The 22,363-nt window shown below is 31.5% G+C and overlaps 2 protein-coding genes across 5 annotated transcripts in view; one reads left to right on the forward strand and one right to left on the reverse strand.

The window, feature by feature from the left end:
* LOC126774277 (extracellular sulfatase SULF-1 homolog) overlaps nucleotides 1-6,811 on the reverse strand; it is a 100,143-nt gene extending 93,332 nt beyond the window's left edge. The window contains exon 1 of one of the 2 annotated variants that reach the window (XM_050495727.1): nucleotides 6,560-6,811. The gene's annotated coding sequence lies outside the window, so the exon portion shown is untranslated. Of the gene's footprint in view, nucleotides 1-6,555 lie in introns of both variants that reach the window. The other variant, XM_050495718.1, reaches the window with a different exon arrangement.
* A 4,988-nt stretch (nucleotides 6,812-11,799) lies between these two features.
* On the forward strand, nucleotides 11,800-22,361 carry LOC126774434 (uncharacterized). Of its 3 annotated transcripts, none has more exons than XM_050495966.1 (21): nucleotides 11,800-11,933; nucleotides 12,099-12,160; nucleotides 14,237-14,410; nucleotides 14,956-14,992; nucleotides 15,813-15,857; nucleotides 16,095-16,124; nucleotides 16,346-16,541; nucleotides 16,981-17,148; nucleotides 17,247-17,485; nucleotides 17,708-17,845; nucleotides 18,177-18,325; nucleotides 18,404-18,512; nucleotides 18,577-18,689; nucleotides 18,777-18,962; nucleotides 19,764-19,951; nucleotides 20,243-20,367; nucleotides 20,842-20,947; nucleotides 21,118-21,277; nucleotides 21,693-21,735; nucleotides 21,806-21,885; nucleotides 22,236-22,361. In XM_050495966.1, exons 1-21 carry the CDS (start codon nucleotides 11,927-11,929, stop codon nucleotides 22,278-22,280), a joined length of 2,400 nt encoding a protein of 799 aa, XP_050351923.1. In that variant the 5' UTR covers nucleotides 11,800-11,926; the 3' UTR covers nucleotides 22,281-22,361. The 3 variants fall into 3 exon arrangements, with proteins under 3 accessions (XP_050351923.1, XP_050351940.1, XP_050351931.1); XM_050495983.1 differs by having other exon boundaries at nucleotides 11,903-11,933; nucleotides 14,241-14,410; XM_050495974.1 differs by lacking the exon at nucleotides 11,800-11,933 and having other exon boundaries at nucleotides 12,112-12,160; nucleotides 14,250-14,410.
* The last annotated feature ends 2 nt before the right edge of the window (nucleotides 22,362-22,363 follow it).

Genomic DNA, 22,363 nt, shown 5'->3' on the forward strand with positions numbered 1-22,363 from the left:
GAAATATTTATTTGCACAGTACACAGTTTCAAATAATATAACATTTTGCTTAAAGTTAGTTAAAAAAAAATTTTTAGAGAACTCTTTAATACCTAACCTAAGACAACTTAATATCCTGTAAGATAGGACAGGAGTGGACACCCTCACAACATTTTAAAAAGGTAAAACTAACAGAAATATTATTCTTAATCCAAGACTTCCAAAATAAGCACACTGAAGTAGCAGTGGGCTGGGTACGTATGTCGGCTATTGGAACAGACAAGACTTAAAGTGGAGACTGCGGATCGGAAAACGCAGCATAGAACGCTTAGTGGACCGGTGATCTGAAGAAGGTGGCGGGACCCGACAGGACGTGGAAGGCGGATAAATGGAAGCGTTCGCCAACCTGGAGAAAAGTGTATGCCCAGCATTGGGTGACGATTGATCGACGGTGAAAGAAAGATCGTTACAAGACTTAAGCAAACTCCTCCTTAGGTGTATATTTTGGAGTCTTATTTGGAAAATATAATATAAACATCAGAGATATGTAAATAAAAGATGTGCACTCAATTATTCATATTGACATTACAACTCCTTGCAAATTGCGTGGAATAGCAAAAAGTTGACCCGGCCAATGCCATTGGCTTCGAGGCCGAGCTGCGAGTATTTTGTTATTTTTATTAGCGAACGACTTATCTTGTGAACAAATAGGATTCTGGTGTTAGGCAACGTGAAAATATTTCTACCGCTTAATAATATTAATATTTATATATATAATATATGTACTAATAAATCAACCTAAGAAATGAATATTCTTTTACAGTAATGATAAAGTACAAATAATTTAAACAATTGTCCGTCCATATATCGAAAGTGCACTTACTTAAGCATTTATATACTTAGTACTCTATATATTCAATATTTTTATTATTAAAATCATTAAATTTTAAAATCAAAATGTAGTTAATCACATATTTGTCACATATCTACCTCGATAAGCAATTATTTCATGTTATTAAGAAAGAAACGAGACAATAATGTTTAAATTAATTTGTGTTTACGTATCTGTTGAGCTATAAGTATAATTAAAAAAAAAGCGGGAACCATAGTCGAAAAAAACAAAATGCTTATATACTTTAGTATCAAAGACAACAACATATATTGGATAGGTTAATAATATATAATATATCTATTTATTTAACGTTAGTACGAGCAAAAAAGAAATAATTAAAAAGATTATTTTCCATAGAAGATATAAATATATGTATACGCTACTATGCAATTGCATATGGTATAAATTATAGTCAAAATTATTCTCAATCGTGCGTTTAATAACCTAAAAGGCCATGACAGGCAATCTAGAATGAACATAAAGTAGGGCGAGATGATCATAAATTATTATATTTTACAGCATTGAAGGTCAACTAAATTCAGTTATATTCATATATATCAATATTAAAGTAAAAAATAACTAAAAACTATGAGTTATTAAATCCTTAGAGTTATGTATATAAACATATAACTATATGGTGTTATAAAATTGAAATATATATTCTATTTCATCTTAAAGTTTATATAGCTATTTTTTAATTTATAGCAGATAATAAGTTATGAAAATTTGTTTATTTGATAATTACAAAAGACAAATTTTATCATTACAATTTTAAAATTATTGGGCGTACCATATATCACATTACATTTGTTCATAGATACTCAAGTTATAAAAAGTAGCAGATTAAATGATTTATTTACATAATATCCATTATCTATACATATGCAAAAATATATAAATATAAATATTTAAATAATTTCTACCTTTTAAATTTAATTGTAATAATAATAATGAAAATTTTATTGTACGCCAAGTAAAAGAAAAGGATTGTTACAAAAATATGCAGTATTTTTAAGGTGTAAGTAGAGCTCTTTAATAAAATAGGCGTACTTCTTGCTGAACTGGACTTTCTAACAGACAACCTCAGGATACAAATATTTCTCATATTGAATAGTGTAGAGATATTTTAAAAAGGTTTAGAAAAGTTATTCGACTGATAATTACAAATGCAACGTAATTGACCATGTATTTATGCAAAGAATCGCATGCGGCTTGTGGAAGCGCTCCACTTTATACGCCGAATAGTTTATAGACACAATTACAAGTATAATTAATTATGAGAATTAATTTTCTAAATCAAAACGCACTTATCTTTCATAGATGTTCATAGTATATAACATACAAAGTAGCGCAACATTGAAGTTTCACAACCAAAGCGTTAAACCAATAACCTTTTACTAGATTATAAGTAGTAGTAACAGCCTGTTAATGTCCCACTGCTGGGCTAAGGCCTCCTCTCCCTTTTGAGGAGAAGGTTTGGAGCTTATTCCACCACGCTGCTCCAATGCGGGTTGGTAGAATACACATGTGGCAGAATTTCAATGAAATCAGACACATGCAGGTTTCCTCACGATGTTTTCCTTCACCGTCAAGCACGAGATGAATTATAAACACAAATTAAGCACATGAAAATTCAGTGGTGCTTGCTCGGGTTTGAACCCACGATCATCGGTTAAGATTCACGCGTTCTAACCACTAGGCCATCTCGGCTATTACTAGATTGGTTATACTAAATAAAAAAATACTTTTCCTACGTGATAGGACTTTGTGCAAGCCCGTCTGAGTAGATACCAACCACACTTCAAATTTTCTACTACCAAACAGCTGTACTTGGCATTGTTATGGTACAGTTTGAAGGGTGATTGAGGCAGTGTAACTACAGACACAAGGGGTATAACATCTTATTTACCAAGGTTGGTGGTGCATTGGTGATGTAAGGAATGGTTAATACTTCTTACAACACCAATGTTTATGGGCATACAATTAGGTGGCCTATTTGCTTGCCAGACAACTTACGTTTTATAAAAATAAAAATTGTAAATTAAAAACTAAAACTGATCCTAACCTAAGGAGACGCTTTATTTTTCTCACAGAAAAACTTTAAATAAAAATAAAATAATTACTCGCATTCTTGCTATCATTTCATGCAGTCATGATTTGTACAATAGCTATTTTTTCATTTAGTTAAATTCTCAATATAAATAATTTGTATTTGAATAAATATGATTTATATTCAATATACATACGTTTTAACCTATTTTTAATTTCTTGCCTAAATATGAAAATTATACATGCAATTAATAATGATTCGTAAAAAAATGCGGAAATCTTAAAATATCATACTTGTAGCATTAGGTATCTATACTTTTTTATTGGTTGTCATATATCGACCCCTAGAAAAAAAGGCATTACAGCGAGAGCCAATAAATTTAGCATATACATTTATCAGAAATAATTATCTTTAGAAACGATATATATACCTGATAAAATAATTGTGCTTGTACACGTTTTTGTACGACTAAATACGACTAATCTAGTACTAAATTGTTTTTTAAATAATATTAATAAATTTAAAAAATGACACGACAATTAAGCATGTCCTTGTATTTTTGTATATGAATTATGCGAAGGTACACGAAAACCGTTCTGCCAAAAACCCGTCCGATTTAGTAAAGCCAGATATTTATCATACCAAGAATTCCAACAGTTAACAATTATATTTCGATAAATTTTACAGGTATTATTAGAATATTACCCGATCCAACATTAACAAGGATATATAAACAAGCAGCGCAAAGCCATCTCTACATTGCCAGTTCTATTTCGAAAAAAAAACTTTGTGGGATTAATTTGACCGGTTTTTATTTCATGGTGCAGCAGAGCGGCGCTGGAGCGTGGAGTCCATTGTCATTCAATCGGCTCCATTGTGCCCTTTGTCGGACTTGGCGGTCTGACCCTACCATACCATTCGACATGGGATAGTGCATGTTAAAATATCCAGTTTTTTATAATCAAAGTTAATATCTTATTATAAAGTTACACGCTAATATTGCCATGGAAATTATTTAATGACAAATTTAAACATCTCCAAAAAAATTAAGAATTTAATATAAATAATAAATAGTACTATAATTAAGCTATAGTATGGTTTATATGCGTTTCCACTGAAATTCACATTATTTCTATTGCGTATGCGTTATTTCAATTTTTGAAAATAAATATCTTTAGCTACTAATAGCTATAAATCAAATTACTATTCTTTATTAGTAATGTTGTTACACATTTTAAACGAGATACTAAAAAGAGAACACTCATTTAAATGAAAGACCCAGGTCACCGACCACAATGGAACATTAAAGCACCCGCTTTACGGTGCAATACCGTCCATAACTTGGCGTGAAGTTATGCATCTGTAATACTAACGTGCGCTGTTTTATCGTATGGATACTAAGGACATACAATACAAGGATTACCTATGTCTAATAGAAAATATCTCTTTATACACGACCCCTTGTACCATGGGGATGTTAATGAGTTCCACATTCGAATTAGATATATTTAAGATCTCATAGCACTATCAACTCTAGCAGAATTTTGAGTGCTTTTTTTTTGTTTTTTTTTTTTTTTATAATACCAATGCCGGCCAGTGGGCCGCTCAATGGTTAGTGGTCACCACTGCCTATAGACATTGGCATTGTAAAAAATATTAATTATTCCTATAACTAAGATGTTACTTATGTCCCTTGTACATTGTGTTCTATGTTGTTGCCTATATTTACACTGGTCCACTCACCATTCAAGCCTCAACTGTTAGTATTGCAAGGCGAATCTATTCTCAGGAAAGTGATTACCTATCTATTCTTATCTACACATATAAATAAAATTGAAGTGTCTGTCTGGGATTTCAAATTAACGGCCTCTTTTAAAGTTAATATTGCTATTTGCGATTTACCAAAAACCAAAATAATAATTTTTTAGAAATTCCACCTAAACGGGTGGCAAATTTATTATATTCGTTTAAAAGAGTCAAGATGTTTGTATGTACATATTCCTTAATAAACTTTATACACATACCTCTGGGTGCAAGTAACGAAATGCAAAATACAAATAATCTTAACATCAATATCTCCGAGGGAAGTGCAAGCAATACTTTTCTTTATACAAACTTCACTATAGTAGTTTGTATAAAGAAAACGTATTTCTGTTATTGTTCGGTGTATCACTTAAGTGGTAGTCTCGAAGCTTTACCTTAACATGACCCTTAATTCCTACAGCTTTATTTTAGGAGATGCTCGAGGAGAGGTAGTTTTCATTCCAAGAATACCATCCATGAGAATATTCATTCGAATTTCAAAGTAAACTATTTACTTTCCTTAAAGTGTCCAATGACAATCAATAAGTCCAAAGGCATTTCGTTGCACAATACCGGCATTGATTTTAGTGAGAACTGCTATCACATCTATCAACATATATATATCGGACAGTTTTTATATTGCATGCTCCAGATTGAGCTCTGTGAGTAACTTAGTTATTTTAGCCCCAAACGGAAACACCGCAATCGTTCAAAGAGGTGCTTCGATTATTAATAATTATAAATAAAGTTGAGAATAAAAATCTTTAAACTTATATAAGTGAAACATGACACTACTCCATCTTAGAACAAATAAGTATCGACTAATTATTGTCTTTAAATGAAATTATTTGTGTTAATTTTGATATTGATTTTTAATATTCATATTTCGGGATGCTTTTACATATTTTTTTGATAAATAAGTATTATATACTCTGTAAATATGATTTTAATATATATGAATGGTGTATTAGAAATTGGTCTCAAGCATTTTCAATAAATAAATAAATCTTCTGTAAGAAATTAATTTATACATAAGGCATATTACATTGTCGATTTTCATACCGGATATATAAATGTGATTATATTTTATTAATATATGCTTATTGCTTATGTTACATAATTGGTAAAGTTTAAAAGAGTAATTATTGAGTTTCTTGCCGGTTCTTCTCGGTAGAATCAACATTCCGAACCGGTGTTAGCTTTCCTTTAATATTATTTTCTATAATGACGATTCAAAAATGTTTGTAAGTTATACGATTTACCTAGTTTGGTTACTATTATTTTATTTTATTTTGCAAAATAAGACAATATACTATGTAACAACTTCTATATAATAATATAATTTCAATATTTAGTATAAAAATGCAAATTATTATCTAATATATTCAAAAACCAATCATAATACTAAAATTGATATAAACATTTAATAAACGTTAAATTTTATCACAATAAATTTATATTGGCAAATAAATGAAATGCATCATGAAATAAGTACCTTAATGTTTTAGCATAAAAAGTATATTCTTATAATTATACTGTTCCGGTATTTTTTGTGGTAGGTTTGAATTGTCATAACATTCGGTAAGTAAAACAGTAGTAACTATATTATATTAACACATTTTTTATTTAATGAAATATATATTATATACTTGAAGTACAAAAATATGAAGACAATGTTAAAAATTAAGTTGCACAATGTTTGCCGCCTTAAAATTAAACTAGCGTATCTTATCTATTCATTAAAGATAATAGCACGAAGTGATTTGTCACGCCGTATAAAGTAAAGTTATATTGAGAAATAGCCCAGATGAACCTACTTTTAGTTTAAAACTCACCAATGTCAAAGGTGCAACAGGATCTACCACTGGCGTGCACTTGATAACGTTATTTTTCACAAAATAAAAGACACGTAATTATTTTAAAAAAAAAACTATTACCATGAGCACAATTAAAACTGTGATTAATAAATTTAAGAAAAGCAGAAATTTTTACAACATATAACATGCGTAATATCGATGTATACGTAAAGTTTATGATAGGTCGGAGTCGATACAGCACGCAGCTAACAAGACGGTCGGCCGCTGGCCGTGCCGACGCAAGACTGTGTCTGAATTCCCGACTCTCGCGAGCTTTCGTATTCGACTATTCGCCGGAGAAGATACCCATCCCGCTCGCGCAACCGGTCACCTGCTGTTTAAAAAAATAAGGATCCTAACATTTCGGCGAAATACGAACCACACCAAACAGCACTTTATGCATAGACAGGTACGCGGGATGTTCGTTTATCGAGCCCGCATTGACATCCAGGGTAGTTGCTGACTGAGCCAGTTTCATTTAAACGTTCTCTCACGCATCGGTTATACTACAAAGTACAAACTACAAACCGTTCGCACGCCGCAAGCTATAATTTGGATACATTATCTATCATTCAGCATCTCGGAAATTGCAGTTATGGGAGCGATGCTGTCTATAGATCTGGCATGATACGAGGCAAGAAACTAACGCTTCGTTGATAACGAACCGAATACACAAGAGTGCATTTTAGCGGCCCACCTGTAATCAACGATACAAACCAACTCATCGTTACAAAGCACATATTCAATTCACCCGTTGTTTCCATGGTTTATCTCGGTGAACATCCTACGTCAATATTTATGCATGCAAAGTAAAGAAACTTCTCGGCATGTTTACAAACCCTATTGCGCTGTTAAGACAAGTTTCCACTGTTTTGTTACCAAAGATTATCCAAGGCAGGTTCGATATGCTTGTGCAAACGAACTTCACTGTTTTGTAAGTAGCGATATCAACAGTGAAATTCGTGCTTTAAGTCTCAAGTGTTAAAAGCTCGCGCGTCGACGGTCGACCATACAACTTACAATTAACTCTATCGTTATTGAAACTTTCACAAATTAATCTTATATGTCTTATGATATACTAGCAAAATCCGCGGCGTCGTCACCGTGGACCTTAGCTTGTGATGAAAATCTTTCATAATCTCACATTTTAACGTACATAATGCCTATTTGAGTTATACATATTATAATATACATATTATAATATAATTAAATTATCAGGTAGCACCATAAAAAAAATGGTTGTTTTTGTTTTGGTAACTTGCAAAAGCCATGTTTATTTAAAAAGACGCAGTTATTCTGAAATTATGGACAAACACTCAAATTTTATTTATTTATTTAGATTAAAAGGTAAAAAGTTAAAGTGACATGATGCAATAAATTATTATTAAAAAATATTTTGCGTTATTATTTCGAAATATTACCGATTATATCTCATTAAAATCACTACCTTGTATAATGTACAAAGCGGGGTTTGCTTAAATATAGATAGGTATCTATTTATAAAATTTATGTAATATTATTAATTATTAACAAAATTTCATTTATAATAATAGCAAATAGTAATAATTGCCGTCGCATAAAGATATTAACGAAGAAAAGAAATAGAAAAATGTGCGAAACTATAATATTTTATCTTAAACGTACATTATTTATGTCGAAGCATAGTAAAGTATATTTAATTCAATGTCTCGTTATATATGTGTCATATAGTATAGTTTTACGCAAACACAAACTCTTGAAAGGATTTAAGGAGCGGGACACTGCAAGGCACTCAGTATTTCGACGACTTTAAAACTTAAAATGGATTTTTTTTAAATGTCACGTCGCTTTCTCAAATCGGATATATCTTAATCTTTCTTAACTATTACATATTGATCTTGATTTTTGTCATTCAAGTAAAACTAACACACTAAAATCAGTAAGTACATATTCCTTACAATATTTATACTATTGTTAATTGTTAATAACGATATTTATTGAATATTAATAAATATTATACGTGTTTATGTAAGGTACTAAAATCATTTTATCTATAAACAGACGGTCAAGTCAATGACTAAATATAGCCAATATTAACATTTCTTAATGTTCTCGCGTAAAAAAAAAATGTTAAATTGTATTTATGAGAATGATGTGTATCCTTTTTTTATAGAAAAGGAAGGCGAACGAGCGTATGGGCCACCCGATGATAAGTGGTCACCAACGCCCTTAGACATTGGCATTGTAAGAAATGTTAACCATCGCTTACATCACCAATGCGCCACCAACCTTGGGAACTAAGATGTTATGTCCCTCGGAAGTCCAAAACGGAGCACAACAATACCGAGTACTGCTGTTTTGCGGTAGAATATCTGATGATTGGGTGGTACCTACCCAGACGTGCTTGCACAAAGCTCTACCACCAGTAAAATCCTTTTGAAAACAAAGTCAAAAGTTTACTTTTTCCTGGTATTTATTTACATAAGAATATTTTACATCGTTTAATTATAAATTACATTGATTAAATAAGCACAAACAAATCAAAATTATAAAAAGCAACTGAACAAATAATGACCGCGTGGAACTGAGGCAAGAATGCTATCAGCATTTCCCCATTGAATCGCCAGTGGAGGCATATTGACTTCTAATCAAACATATTAGGATGAAACCATAGGCAATTTAAAACTTTTTATAAATTTAACATATTCCTAAAAGAGCTTACAAGCTTAACTGGCCTTTTTAAGGTATAAAAAGGCTGTGTCAAATAGTCAAAAATGTAGATAAATTATGTAGATAGTAATGGCAAAATGAAAAAAAAAACAAATGTATTAATGTACATTATTTTATCATAAAGAAATAAATATTCTTTGAACAATCACTTCATCGTGATGTACCTTATCGATAAATTATCAGAAAACTTATAATTTCTGGAATGGCATTTTGTAGAATTACGACTTTTTAAATTTAATAATTCATTTGCAAACTTAATAGAAATTGAAAGTTAGTAGTAGATTATTAAATCTACTTTTGCGTTTTTATTATTAATAAAATAACGTCGGTATTTCCGAATTTCTGAAAAACGGTATTATTTAAGTTCTAGAAAAATATACGGGACCAATTCGATGTCTACAATAACACAGTTTTAATCATTCAATCATTAACGATTACGTCATCGAATATAAATAAAAAAATACTACATATAGAAACTCCTTCTCTTAGAAACATTTTTAATATCGTAATAACTCCTTCCTCGATAACAATCACGCGAATCAAGCTATTTTGTAAATATTTAAAATAGGTATACTCAGCTTCCTTAATCTAAGTCATCGTGAAATTCAACAATGATGTAATATATCTTAATAAAAGATTCAATCAAATACATAAACATAACTGTGGTCAGTTTTTATTTATCCTTGATTGACGTCATTTTGAGGAGAAGGACATTTACAGGCTGTTACTTTACTGTACTGACGTCATTTAATAAAATACACAAGCTCTTAATATAAAATAGCTACTATATATATTTTACGCAAATGAATATATTTTTTTACATATTTTTTTTTATTTAAATAGTATTTTAGTCATACTTAATCTCTTTTATATTTTTTGGATACAATACTAGGTATGCTCGGCTTGCGTTGTAATTTCTCTTAATTATTTGTTTTGTAAACAATTAATTATCAGATACGACTCACGCGCCACCGTATATTGATTATTTTTATTACCTAATCATATTGCGTGCGTGGAGGTTTTTAACTAAAAAACTTTAGCGCACGTGCTAACAGCATATACAAAAACCATATACAACGATTAAACACAAACGGATGAACGATGTCAGAACACTGATCATAAAACGCAAACAAGATCAAGCATTAATTTTTATATATACGATATATATTGGCACTTCACCTTTCGACTTTTATTTTTCAAAGCAAGCTTTGTAAGTATAATTTAAATATATGATATTTAATTGCAAATTATACAATAAAAATGTAACGAAACCCTTTATAAAAATGAAAAATGTACACATCTTGGATGTTGACATATTCGTTATCTTCGTGACTAAATCACATATACATGAACGCTTTAGATTTTTGGATTTTTCCTGCTTCTACAATTTTAACTAAAACATAAAAATATTTCAGAAAACAATGACATGGTAGGTTATTTGAAATCAATTATAAACGACACATTACCTAGTCTAAAAGTCAGTCATTATTTAAATAGCAGAACAACGAGGTGAAAATTTACATATTTCTAGATTATGTAACGTAAATTTAAGCCGTTTCGTGATGAATATATGGCTAGCATTAACTATAAATACGACTCTAACTGCCAATCCACAGTATAAATCGACCACCCGAAGGCTCTCAAGTCCACCTGCCTCCGTACATCCTGTTTGTTCTTTATAGGTCTTCTACTGACGCTTGTAAGGAAGTTCTTATTAGACTTATTTATTTGAGCCGAGAATGCTCAATGAATAAAATCTGTAGTGGCTCGTTGAACGGGGCGGATAAAGTAAATAGCGAACTTCTGTTTATAATGCTATGCCTTCAATTGTAAATACGTTTTTATTTGTGTACGATATATCGCAGAATTCAAATTAATATTGCAAAATCTTTAAATCAAATTTATAAAAATCTCGTTTTGATATTATGGCGATTCTCTTTTGCTTTTTAGCTTAGGCGATTTCTCTAACCTCGGATCACGCGGCGTGTACCTAAATCAAATCCGCTACTGAGTAAATCTTACCAAAAGATAATTTCTGTAAAACGGTCCATGTTTTTATTTTTCAAGTGCTTAATTTGTGTTTCAATACATACTCTTTGGTGAAAATATTACAAGTAAACGTAAACGTGTGTTCAATTTACGACTAAATCTTTCTCCTGAACAGATTAATTACTACTCTCCAATACACGCTACTTTTATTTATTAAGCCATGTCATGTATACCGTTCGTATAATACGTGCGAACTTAGTTACGTACTTATTCGATAAGAATAATGATAATTCTTTACTGTTTTAAATAGACTAACAAATGTCTTGTAACTTCAGACTGGTGAACTACAATTGCGCTTGTTGTAAAGTATGTTTATGTCATAAATAATAACATTTATTGCGTATATATGAATGTATATTCCATATTTTTAAAGTAACGTAAGTTTAGCTACATAGACATTAATAGTAAAATCTCTTTTCTTTTATACGTTATTAATTGTTTAAAAAAAATATATTATGTCAACAACTTTTCGTAAACATTGCAAAACATGTTTAATAATATTTTTTACTTCATTATTTTATAAATATTTTAGTTGTTTGCAGTTTGATTTAAATGAAAGAGTATTAAGAAAATAATTGAATTTTCAATATGGCGGGTAAGTCAAATTACATCATAAAATAGTCTACGAATTAACGAAAAGTACAAAAATTTGCATACTAATTTTCAAAATTAATTTTTATAGCTCTGGGTATTCGCATTTTTATCATGTTTACAATGCTTTTTCCAAGTGTGTCAATTTCATTATTTTTTTTTCTTTCAGATGAAACGGCTGTGTTACTTAACATTGGGGATATGATTGATCTCGCGATAGGTTCGCCGGAGGTAAGCTATCATTTAGAAATATAATTCAAAAACTGAATAAACTTTATGTAATATTAAGAAATGACTGAGTGAGTCTTCGAAGACTTAAGATTAATTATAATTATAATATTATAATATTCTTGTCAAAAATTATTATTAATTTTAGCGATGACTATTTTAAAGGAATGACGTTCCTATTTACCAAATAAGCGAGCGATTTTAAAACTTTCGTACGGATAAATCCATGGGCTCGGAATCGAACCTACGACTTACATCGCAAGGCGACCGTTATATCGTTGAATTATTAAAGCTACGTATTAAATATTGTCTATGAGAAATTGTCTTTTAACAGTTTTGTTAGTTTCAAAGCTGAAAAAAATCTTTACACAAAACACGAATTACTTATTTGTAGTTCAAAAAAGGCTATCCAGATAAAGCTACCAATGGCTGGACTAATACAGACAGTCTCGTTTTAAATAAATAATCCTTGATCCAATACACACACCATGCGAAAAAATAAATTGAATTAGTATCGCGCTTGTTCGAAATTTCCCCTTTTTTTAGTAGACTATATTGACTTTTTTGTGCAAATCTATGGCGCAGTAAAATTCGTATATCGTATATACATACTTAAATAAATAAAAATGTACAAAAATTGACAATGTTCACGTTAAAATACCTACATACTATTTATATGTGGCACAATACCTTGACCTGTGGATTAAAAAATTTAATGCAGTTAGATAGTAGGTATCTACTATATTTAATATTATGATGGATTCATGCTTCTGTTATATTAAAATGAAAAAGAGTAGCGTCGCTTTTTGAAATAATAGCTGTTGCCCTGTGTGTCATAACATTTTTCCGTAAATCCTGTAATTTTATGCGTTTGTCCTTATCAAGGTTCCGAACAATCTCGTAAAATATCTATTTTACGGAAAAAAATTCTGTCTATTTCCTAGATAAAAAGACGTAACTAATGAAGATAATATATATTATACCTACAGATCAATAATGTACAAATGCCCGATAATCATTTATTTATTTATTCGTAAACAATCATTCGATACGTATCACGCGCCAGCTTTAGTAGTGTAGTTCTAAGGCAGAAACTTTAACGTACGTGCCGACGGTACAAATAATCTTGTCGAATTAAAAAAAAAACATTGATTATTAGTACTAGCTAGACTTCGTATATGTTTTTAACAGAGAACAAAAACTTTCATACAAAGTTACACCGTCCATTCCAAAAAGTCTGAAAATTCTTAGCGGATGCTTACTTTATAAAATAAACCTACGTTCTAAATTTAAACTTTCTAGACTCAGTTGTTAATGAAACAACTGTGCGTTGATAGTCGTTTGAGACAAATTAATCTCGTAAGTAGTAATTCCTTGCTCTCGTAGTCATTTCTTTACTGAATATACTCATACTTAATAAACTAATACGTATATAAAATAATACAAACGTTATAACCACGGTACTAACTATTAAAGGTAAGTAATTTTGTAAGTGAATCTATTGATCACTAAGGTTCAATTGGACTCAGAATTTCAGAAAATCATTATCAATAAGATGAATAGTATTGCTAAGCGCCCTCAACCCTTTTGATCTTCACATCCTTATTTATGAGATAAGAAAATGCCAAAGGGCAAAGCCTTCAAATTACGATTCATTATTGACTTTTAACATAAAAGAAATTAATATTAGTCTTGTAATAGCTTATAATCCTCAATATATACAATATATTCATTTACAAATAAAAACTCAATAAGTATTAAAAGGTCATTTTAAGGAAACAAAAAAAAATGCTATTTTATTAAACAAAACCCATGGAAATCCGACTAATATTTGACATTTACTATATAGCAGTCTTGTAAATGTAATATATATATATATATATATATATATATATATATTAACCTACTAAAATACTTATTATATTCCATATTAAAAAGATGTTTAGACTGTTTGCTAATGTTAGTTGTATAGTTATATGCTACTTACTCCTAATATAATCATACCTAAGCCGTTTATTTATACTCCAGGATGTAACAATGTCATATATATAAATAAATATAAAATTTGACTAATGGCAGGTAGGCGTTGTAGACTTTGGCATGGTGCATACGGTGCTACACTGTCTCGCACAGCAACTGCGAGTTACTGGAAAGAATGTAGAGCTGAGAGGAAATGCTGGCGGGCTACCCATCGGAAGGACTAAGGCGCATACTGTTACAATCAGCGAATTCATTATTGATACACAAGAAAAGGTTGTATTTTTTTAAATTACATAATGATATACGGTTAGAACACCTACAAAATCTCATATTAGAATGTAATAAGCCCTTCGCGCAGAGTCAAGCAGAGGCAAACAATAATATTCAATATGTGATAGCGCTGATTTAATTGACATTTAGCCCGAGAGTAAATTCATCATATTATATCCGTAGGATTGCAACGCTAGGTAGAAAAATTAATTTCTTTCTCGTTCAATTCGGTGATACGTTTGTCACATTACTTTCATGCTTTAATACGCTAAACCTTTACGAATCAAAACCAGGGAGCAACGAACCATCTGTGACAAGCCATTCAAGATTCAATACCGTCTGTTAAGCTCGGTAGTGTTCTGGCTTTAATATTTTTTATGTTCTGACTGTTATTTATTTTAAATCGAGCTTCAACATGTATTGTGACAGCATTTTGTCGCAATAATACATTAAATATATGTCATTAATATATCCACCTTCGAATTAATAATTCCAAAGTTAGTAAATAATATATTAATTACTTGTAACATAATCAATATGAATTTCAGGATCCAGCAGCGAAAATGGCAAAGAAAACGGAACTACGTAAGATTTTTTGATTCTGACGAGCCGGTTGGCGTGGTTGGTGGATGCTTGCCTTTCACGCCGAAGGTTGTGGGTTCGATTCCCACCCAGGACAGATATTTGTGTGCATGAACATGTCTGTTTGTCCTGAGTCTGGGTGTAATTTTCTATATAAGTATGTATTTACAAAAGAAAAATAGCATATCAGTTGTCTGGTTTCCATGGTACAAGCTTAATTTGGGAGCAGATGGCCGTGTGTGAAAAATGTCCCAGGATATTATTATTATTATTGTTATTTTAAGCTTCTAATCTATTTTAAAATATGTCTATATAATAAGCCCTGAATTTATGCCTAGGCTTACAAGCCACCGGCCTAGAGCCCACCCAGCCTGGGTGGGCTCTAGGCCGTTTACTGGTGGTAGGGCTTTGTGCAAGCTCGTCTGGGTAGGTACCACCCACTCATCAGATATTCTACCGCAAAACAGCAATACTTGATATTGTTGTGTTCCGGTTTGAAGGGTGAGTGAGCCAGTGTAATTACAGGCACAAGGGACATAAAATCTTAGTTCCCAAGGTTGGTGGCGCATTGGCTATAAGCGATGGTTGACATTTCTTAGAATGCCAATGTCTAAGGGCGTTTGGTGACCACTTACCATCAGGTGGCCCATATGCTCGTCCACCTTCTTATTCTATAAAAAAAAAAAAAAAAAAGCCAAAAATTATATAATTTTTTTCTAACAGCTTCGGAAAATAGGCTCAAATATCAGTTCCAGAGGCATAGGATTTCTAATCCCAGGCCTAAATATAAAACGTATGTATAATAATATTAATTTCGTTGCAGCCCCTGCTCAAATCCCTGCTAACGATCAAGAAACAATATTAGTAGGTAACTATGATTTTATTATTTCTTAAGATTATTCAATAATCACAAATGTTTCAAAATATATTATTAAAGATCTGGACGGCAATAAAGCCTTTCTTTTGTTTATAATTTTATCCCATTATTACCCCCTGATAATAATACAACATGATGTATTCCCGAATTTCTTAAAACAAAGAATACCTGGATATCTATAACGCAAGTATCATAAGCTCAGATTAATATTATAATATATCTTTACAGTTGAGAGAAAAATGTTGATAGAAGCACCAGGTTAGTATGACCATATTAACAAGTTAATAAAATCATTTACATTATGGCTTCTTTTAAGTTTTGATCGTCGAAACATCTCTACTTATAAGTAGAAAAGTTAAATAACAGCTTTTAAAGATTAAGCTAAGGATTGCTTATGGAGAAGGTTCCGAAGCTTATTCAACTCTGATACTCCAATGCGTTTGTGGGTATGTGGATTCACATTTGCAAATTTTTATTAGGGTCTGGACCACAACGCACTCGGACTTCTCCTCCAATTGCCAACGAGGCATCACCATTACAAGCGATCGATTCCACGGAGAAATTGTCCCTCGTCACGATCAGTAAATTTAATACCCTCGAAAACACAGTTGAAGATTTAAAGAATCGTGTGTATGGGAGTATACCGAAAAACGAAGATATATTGGAAGAAGTGAGGTAAATTGAATATAATGTTATGGCTACATTGGCTACATATGGCTACATTCAGCTCATTCAAAAAATGCCTAAAATCGGAACTATGTGAGTAGTTTTAATATAAATAATGACTTTTTTTATGTAATAGGAAGGCGGACGAGCATATGGGCCACCTGATGGTAAGTCACCAACGCTCATAGACATTGGCATTGTAAGAAATGTTAACCATCGCTTACATCACCAATGCGCCACCAACATTGGGAACTAAGATCTTATGTCCCTTGTGCCTGAAATTACACTGGCTCACTCACCCTTCAAACCGGAACACAACAATACCAAGTACTGCTGTTCTGCGGTAGAATATCTGATGAGTGGGTGGTACCTACCCTGACGAGCTTGCACAAAGCTCTACCACCAGTATATTTGAAATAAATGATGTTCTTTCATTTATTTTTCACAGGTCACAAACTAATCTCAAAGCTATCACTGATATGTGGACTTCCTTAAACGTATCTTCTCGATTAGAAGCAACGGAAGCTGGCCTCGCGAAGTTAAGCTCATTAGTACAAGATATCATAACAGAAACGACGGGCTTGCAAGATGAATTAAAAAGTAGACCTTCTATAGCGTAAGAAAAACTATATCTTATTAAATATTTTACTTCTAAGAACAATATACTATTAATTACATATTTAACGGTAATTTAAAGTTGAGATTACTTGATAGTCCTTCAGCGCTGCATCGTCCGTCAACAGCTCCGGCTCTAACTCCAGCTCCATCAGCAGTTCCATCAAATGTCCCGTCATCAATCACCCCACAACCTCAAAATATGACTTTTGACGGCGACATCTCAAGCAAAAAGGAAATATCAACTGTGCAAGCACAGATAGATCGGCTACGGGGTGATCTGGACAACTTGACGAACACTTTATATACCGCTGTTGGTGACCAAATCACTGGATTGGGTATGATTAAGAAAACTTTAGAATAAAATTATTTTCATGAGATAAATTATGATATTACTTTTAAATCACACGTGTTGTTTTTTTCATTTCTTTTTTGTCTAATATTAAAAGCGATTTACATTAGATTCAAAAAATAAGATTATTAATAAAGTATTCTTTATTTTTTTAAATACTGTTAAAGTGTTTAATGTTCTGTTATATTAATAAGAAATTTATCATTAGTACCACCACCAAAATCGCAAGCAGTGTCACAATTAGAAGCACCATCACCGCAAACTCAAGTACCACCACCACAATTGCAAGCATTGTCACCACTATTGCAATCATCAGACGCAGCAAGCAAGCCTCCGATGTCTTCAGGTAATTACGACAAATTTAAAGTTTATTGGAGGTAAAATAATGTTACTGGATTAATCTTGTTATGTAATAATAAGACACATTGACCTAGCCAACAAGACCACGCCCTTTATAACAATTTTCATAAGTGATATTTAGCTATCAAATTGTGTTCACTTGATTCGATTGCGATTATTATAAATAAAGTCGATCGATTCAAAAAAATTGTCAAAGTATAGTATAACATTCATGCAAGAAAGTTTGATAACATCGCATTCAGAAAAACAGAGATAAAGATGGTTCCGATCATTTATCTTCAAGCCGCAATAATAATAACTTAATGTTATTTTTTTAGATCGGCGACCATCAGAATATCCTAAGCATGCTTCTCCAATGTCAAACGCCCTGATCGCTGAACTTATTGAAAGAATAAATGATTTAGAAAAACGTCTTAACAAATGTTGTGAAAGCATCGGTAAAAATGATGGTGTGATACAAGATCAGGTGAGAATCATTATTTTTAAAAGCGACCTATGAGATAAAAGATTTCAAAATGCATTTTTTTTTAAATACAAATTTCAGGTAAATTCGTTACAAGATCAACTGGAGTATTTATCAAAACAAGTGGCATCATTAACAGAAATTGTGTCTGCTGGTAAACTGTCTCCGGATCTTACAAAGAATTTACAAGGTATGAATAATTCAAATGAAAATAGATGTTACATTTCCACTTCATTAATATAACTTATCTGCAGGTGTATTGACACTTTTCCAAACGGTTCAAGAATTGCAAGAACAGTTGAAACAGGTGCACGACACGGCACTTCAACTGGCGACTGAAAAGGAAGATCGACAGTACCACATGAATGTAAATAATGTCGTAATAAAATACATTTTAAGAGGTTCGATTATTTAGAAATTACATATTAAAATAATTGTTTTTTTTTATGCCTAGGTTCTGTTGGAACAGATAGAATTGTTGAAAACAATAAAACTTGACCGCGAAGACATGGTTGAAGCGATGGCTGATAAGGCAGATTTGCGAATGTTAGCGCGTAAAGTGTCCCATGACCAATTCGAACTAGCCTGTGACGACTTCTCACGGGGTCTAGAACATGCGCTTGGAAAACTTAACATGCAAGTAAGTTTTGAAATACTCATGTTTTCTACTATTAGTTTAGATTTATCATAAATTTAAAAATGCTTAGTTTAGTTTTTATTTATCTTTTCCGCTATAAACATAATCTATATTATGTATATAGCGGAAACTTTTGTAGTCTTTACTTGACTTTGTAAACTTAGATAGTAATTTTGGATTTACATTAGTGTCTAAAAAATTTCCTTGAAGAGTAGGCTCTCGAGGTTGATCAGTTTTTTTATTTTCCCCTATTCTTACAATACATATTGTGCTATGCAATGTTTATTATTTCCGTACGGACATAATATTTTTATAAGTTGCATATTTTTTATATATAGCTTATTATCAACACAGTCGAAGAGAACACTGTCCAGATGCTTTCCAAGCAAATGATGCCAAAATTGTAACAGTTTAACAAAAACTTTGTATGAGAGACAACAACAAATAGTCTACAGAAAAGTCCACGACAACATATATTACACAGTAACCATAAATATATAAAAAAAAATTAAATGGGACAAATCAAAACACAACATAGATTTATTATAGTTTTGTCTGTTCTGTGCTAAAGCTATTTTCATACTATATTAAAATTAAAAAAGAATAGATTGTATGATTGATTGTACTTGGGTGAAATATGACCCAATTTCTGGCAGCTGGGCTTAATAATGATCGAGAGGCATCAAGTTTTCGCATGTCAGCCCGACTTTACTGTCTATATTATACAATAACGTTACAGGAACATTAACATCACTATGGGTTAACTAAATGTCTTAATCAATGTTATTTTTTTGGGTTGGTCAGGAGGCATTATGGCAACAAGCTCTAGACGACATTCAAAGAGAGATAGAAATGAAACTCGACAAGATGGAATTGTCTCCGGTAAAAGATTTCTTCAACAACAAATTACGCCAACTGCAGGATAACCTCAAGCAAATGGCTTCATTGCGACGTGAAGTTGAAGCAGCTGGGACAAAACGTCGCCTACTTAGGTATATTACTAACAATGTTAGACTGCCACTCATGACGTATTGGATGAATTACAAATCTATTTTACATTATTATTTTTATAGTGTAACTATTTAACATAAATTATAAGTACTGTACACTAATCGGCCATAGGAACTGAACCTTTGGGTAAAGGCCTCCTGTCATTTATGTCTTGATCTTTTCGCTTCGGATTATCACTAAGCAATCTCGTCTTTATAGATATATATAGTATCGTTGAGAGTATAGAAAATATTTTAGTGATAGGTATTATAATTTCGAACTTGACATAACAGGGATGTTAACTGCATATCCTGTGATGCCAATGCAGTTATGCCTACGGAACCGCCTACGACTGTCCCCGTCTTAAGGCCACTGCAAGCTAATATTTCTATGAAACCATATCTCAGCTATGAATTAGGTAATTCAATTTTGCAAATAAAAAATATTCTATGTTACTTTATCGAGTAGTTTTAACTTAAAAGATTTGAAAGCCTACAAGGATTTCTATGGACGAGTCGTATTTGCTGCATTACATTACAAGTTACATTACAACTAGAACTTTTATAACAACGTAGAACTCAAGACGATAAAAAATCAATTTTAACTAAATATATATATATATACATATATATATATATATATATATATATATATATATATATTAACTAAATATATATATGTATATATGTATATATATATATATATATATATATATATTAACTAAATATATATATGTATATATATATATATATATACATATATATATATATGTATATATATATATATACATATATATATATGTATATATATATATATATGTATATATATATGTATATATATATATACATATATATATATACATATATATATATATATATATATACACATATAGATGCAATACGTAAGACGCAAGCAACAAACGTACCGCAGCGAAATCTACATGACTGGGAGAACATCGACAAGCAGATGTCTCAACAGAAAGCGCCACAAAAAATTAGGTAAGCTAATTTATAATATATATATATGTTGAATATGCAACAAAATTAACTTTAGTTAGCTGTTAGTTGATTGCTTAACACCAAAAAATTCTAAAACAAAAATAAATTATATTTTTCAGGATTATTATACTTTATTCCCAACTTTTTATCATTTGCGAATTCGTATCCAGGTCGGATACGGGAAAACACATATGTAACCGATACTGCGGTGGCTCACACACTGTAACAACGGCTATGCAACGAGTCGCACGTCTTGGACACTTCATGAAGCAGTGGGGACCAGACGTCGTGCCGCTGTCCTCGGCACTCGCTGCCGGTGATGATGGCAGGGTAAATGTTATTAATGAAATAAGTATTAATCAAATTATTGGTGGTAGAGCTTTGTGCAAGCTCGTCTGGGTAGGTACCACCCACTCATCAGTTATTCTTCCGCAAAACAGCAGTACTTGGTATTGTTGTTTTCCGGTTTGAAGGGTGAATACAGTGTAATTACAGGCGCAAGGGACATAACATTTTATTTTCCAAGGTTGGTGGTGCATTGCTAATGTAAGCGATGGTCAACATTTCTTTCAATGCCAATGTCTATGGGCGTTGGTGACCTCTTTCCATCAGGTGGCCCATATGCTCGTCCGCCTTCCTATTCTATAAATATATAGATATATTCTAAGATAAAATAATTAATTAATTCTATGTAGAACACTTACTTAATTGATACATTCTAGGTCACTATTTTCATTTTTCACAGATGTATAAAGTAAGCACAGTCGAGGGAGCAAATGTTGGCTCTGGTGAGAATGATTTATTTAACTTAATAATTAATTTAATTACGTAATGGCGTAATATATTTTTTTTGTACAGGTGGCGTGATTGACACTTCATGCACATCAAAGCCTAAAAAGATCGACCAACCGAAAACACCGCAGAGGCCTATAACTGCAGTATGCATGAACTTTGTTCATTTTCAAATAATCTTTCAAGCAGTAGTTTTTTATGAATATATATACCATGCTATGTTAAATAACTGGAGAGTTAGTGTGTTAGAAAATTATTAGTTAATGCCATTGACATATTATTTTTTTATTTACAAGGAATTATTATTGTTAAGAAAAAGTGTAACATAATATGATATAGTTATAAAAGCACTGACTCAAGTAGATCCGCTCTCCCCTACTCCACTTAAGTTGCGTTCAAAATAATATAACATAAACTATAATATAATATAAATATAAAACTTCTATAATGCAAATTATACAAACTTCTATATTACAAAAAGGTAACTCTTTTGCAGCACCAGCATCAGCAGCATGAGTGTCACTGTATGGATGGAGATTAATATTTTTCGAATGTTTTTCTTATGTAAATTAAAAAAAAAACTAAGTTTTTATAACTAAGTCAAAATAAAAATTCAAAATATCG

This window comes from Nymphalis io, chromosome 2, assembly GCF_905147045.1.
Source record: "Nymphalis io chromosome 2, ilAglIoxx1.1, whole genome shotgun sequence".
In the NCBI taxonomy this organism is placed as follows: domain Eukaryota; kingdom Metazoa; phylum Arthropoda; class Insecta; order Lepidoptera; family Nymphalidae; genus Nymphalis; species Nymphalis io.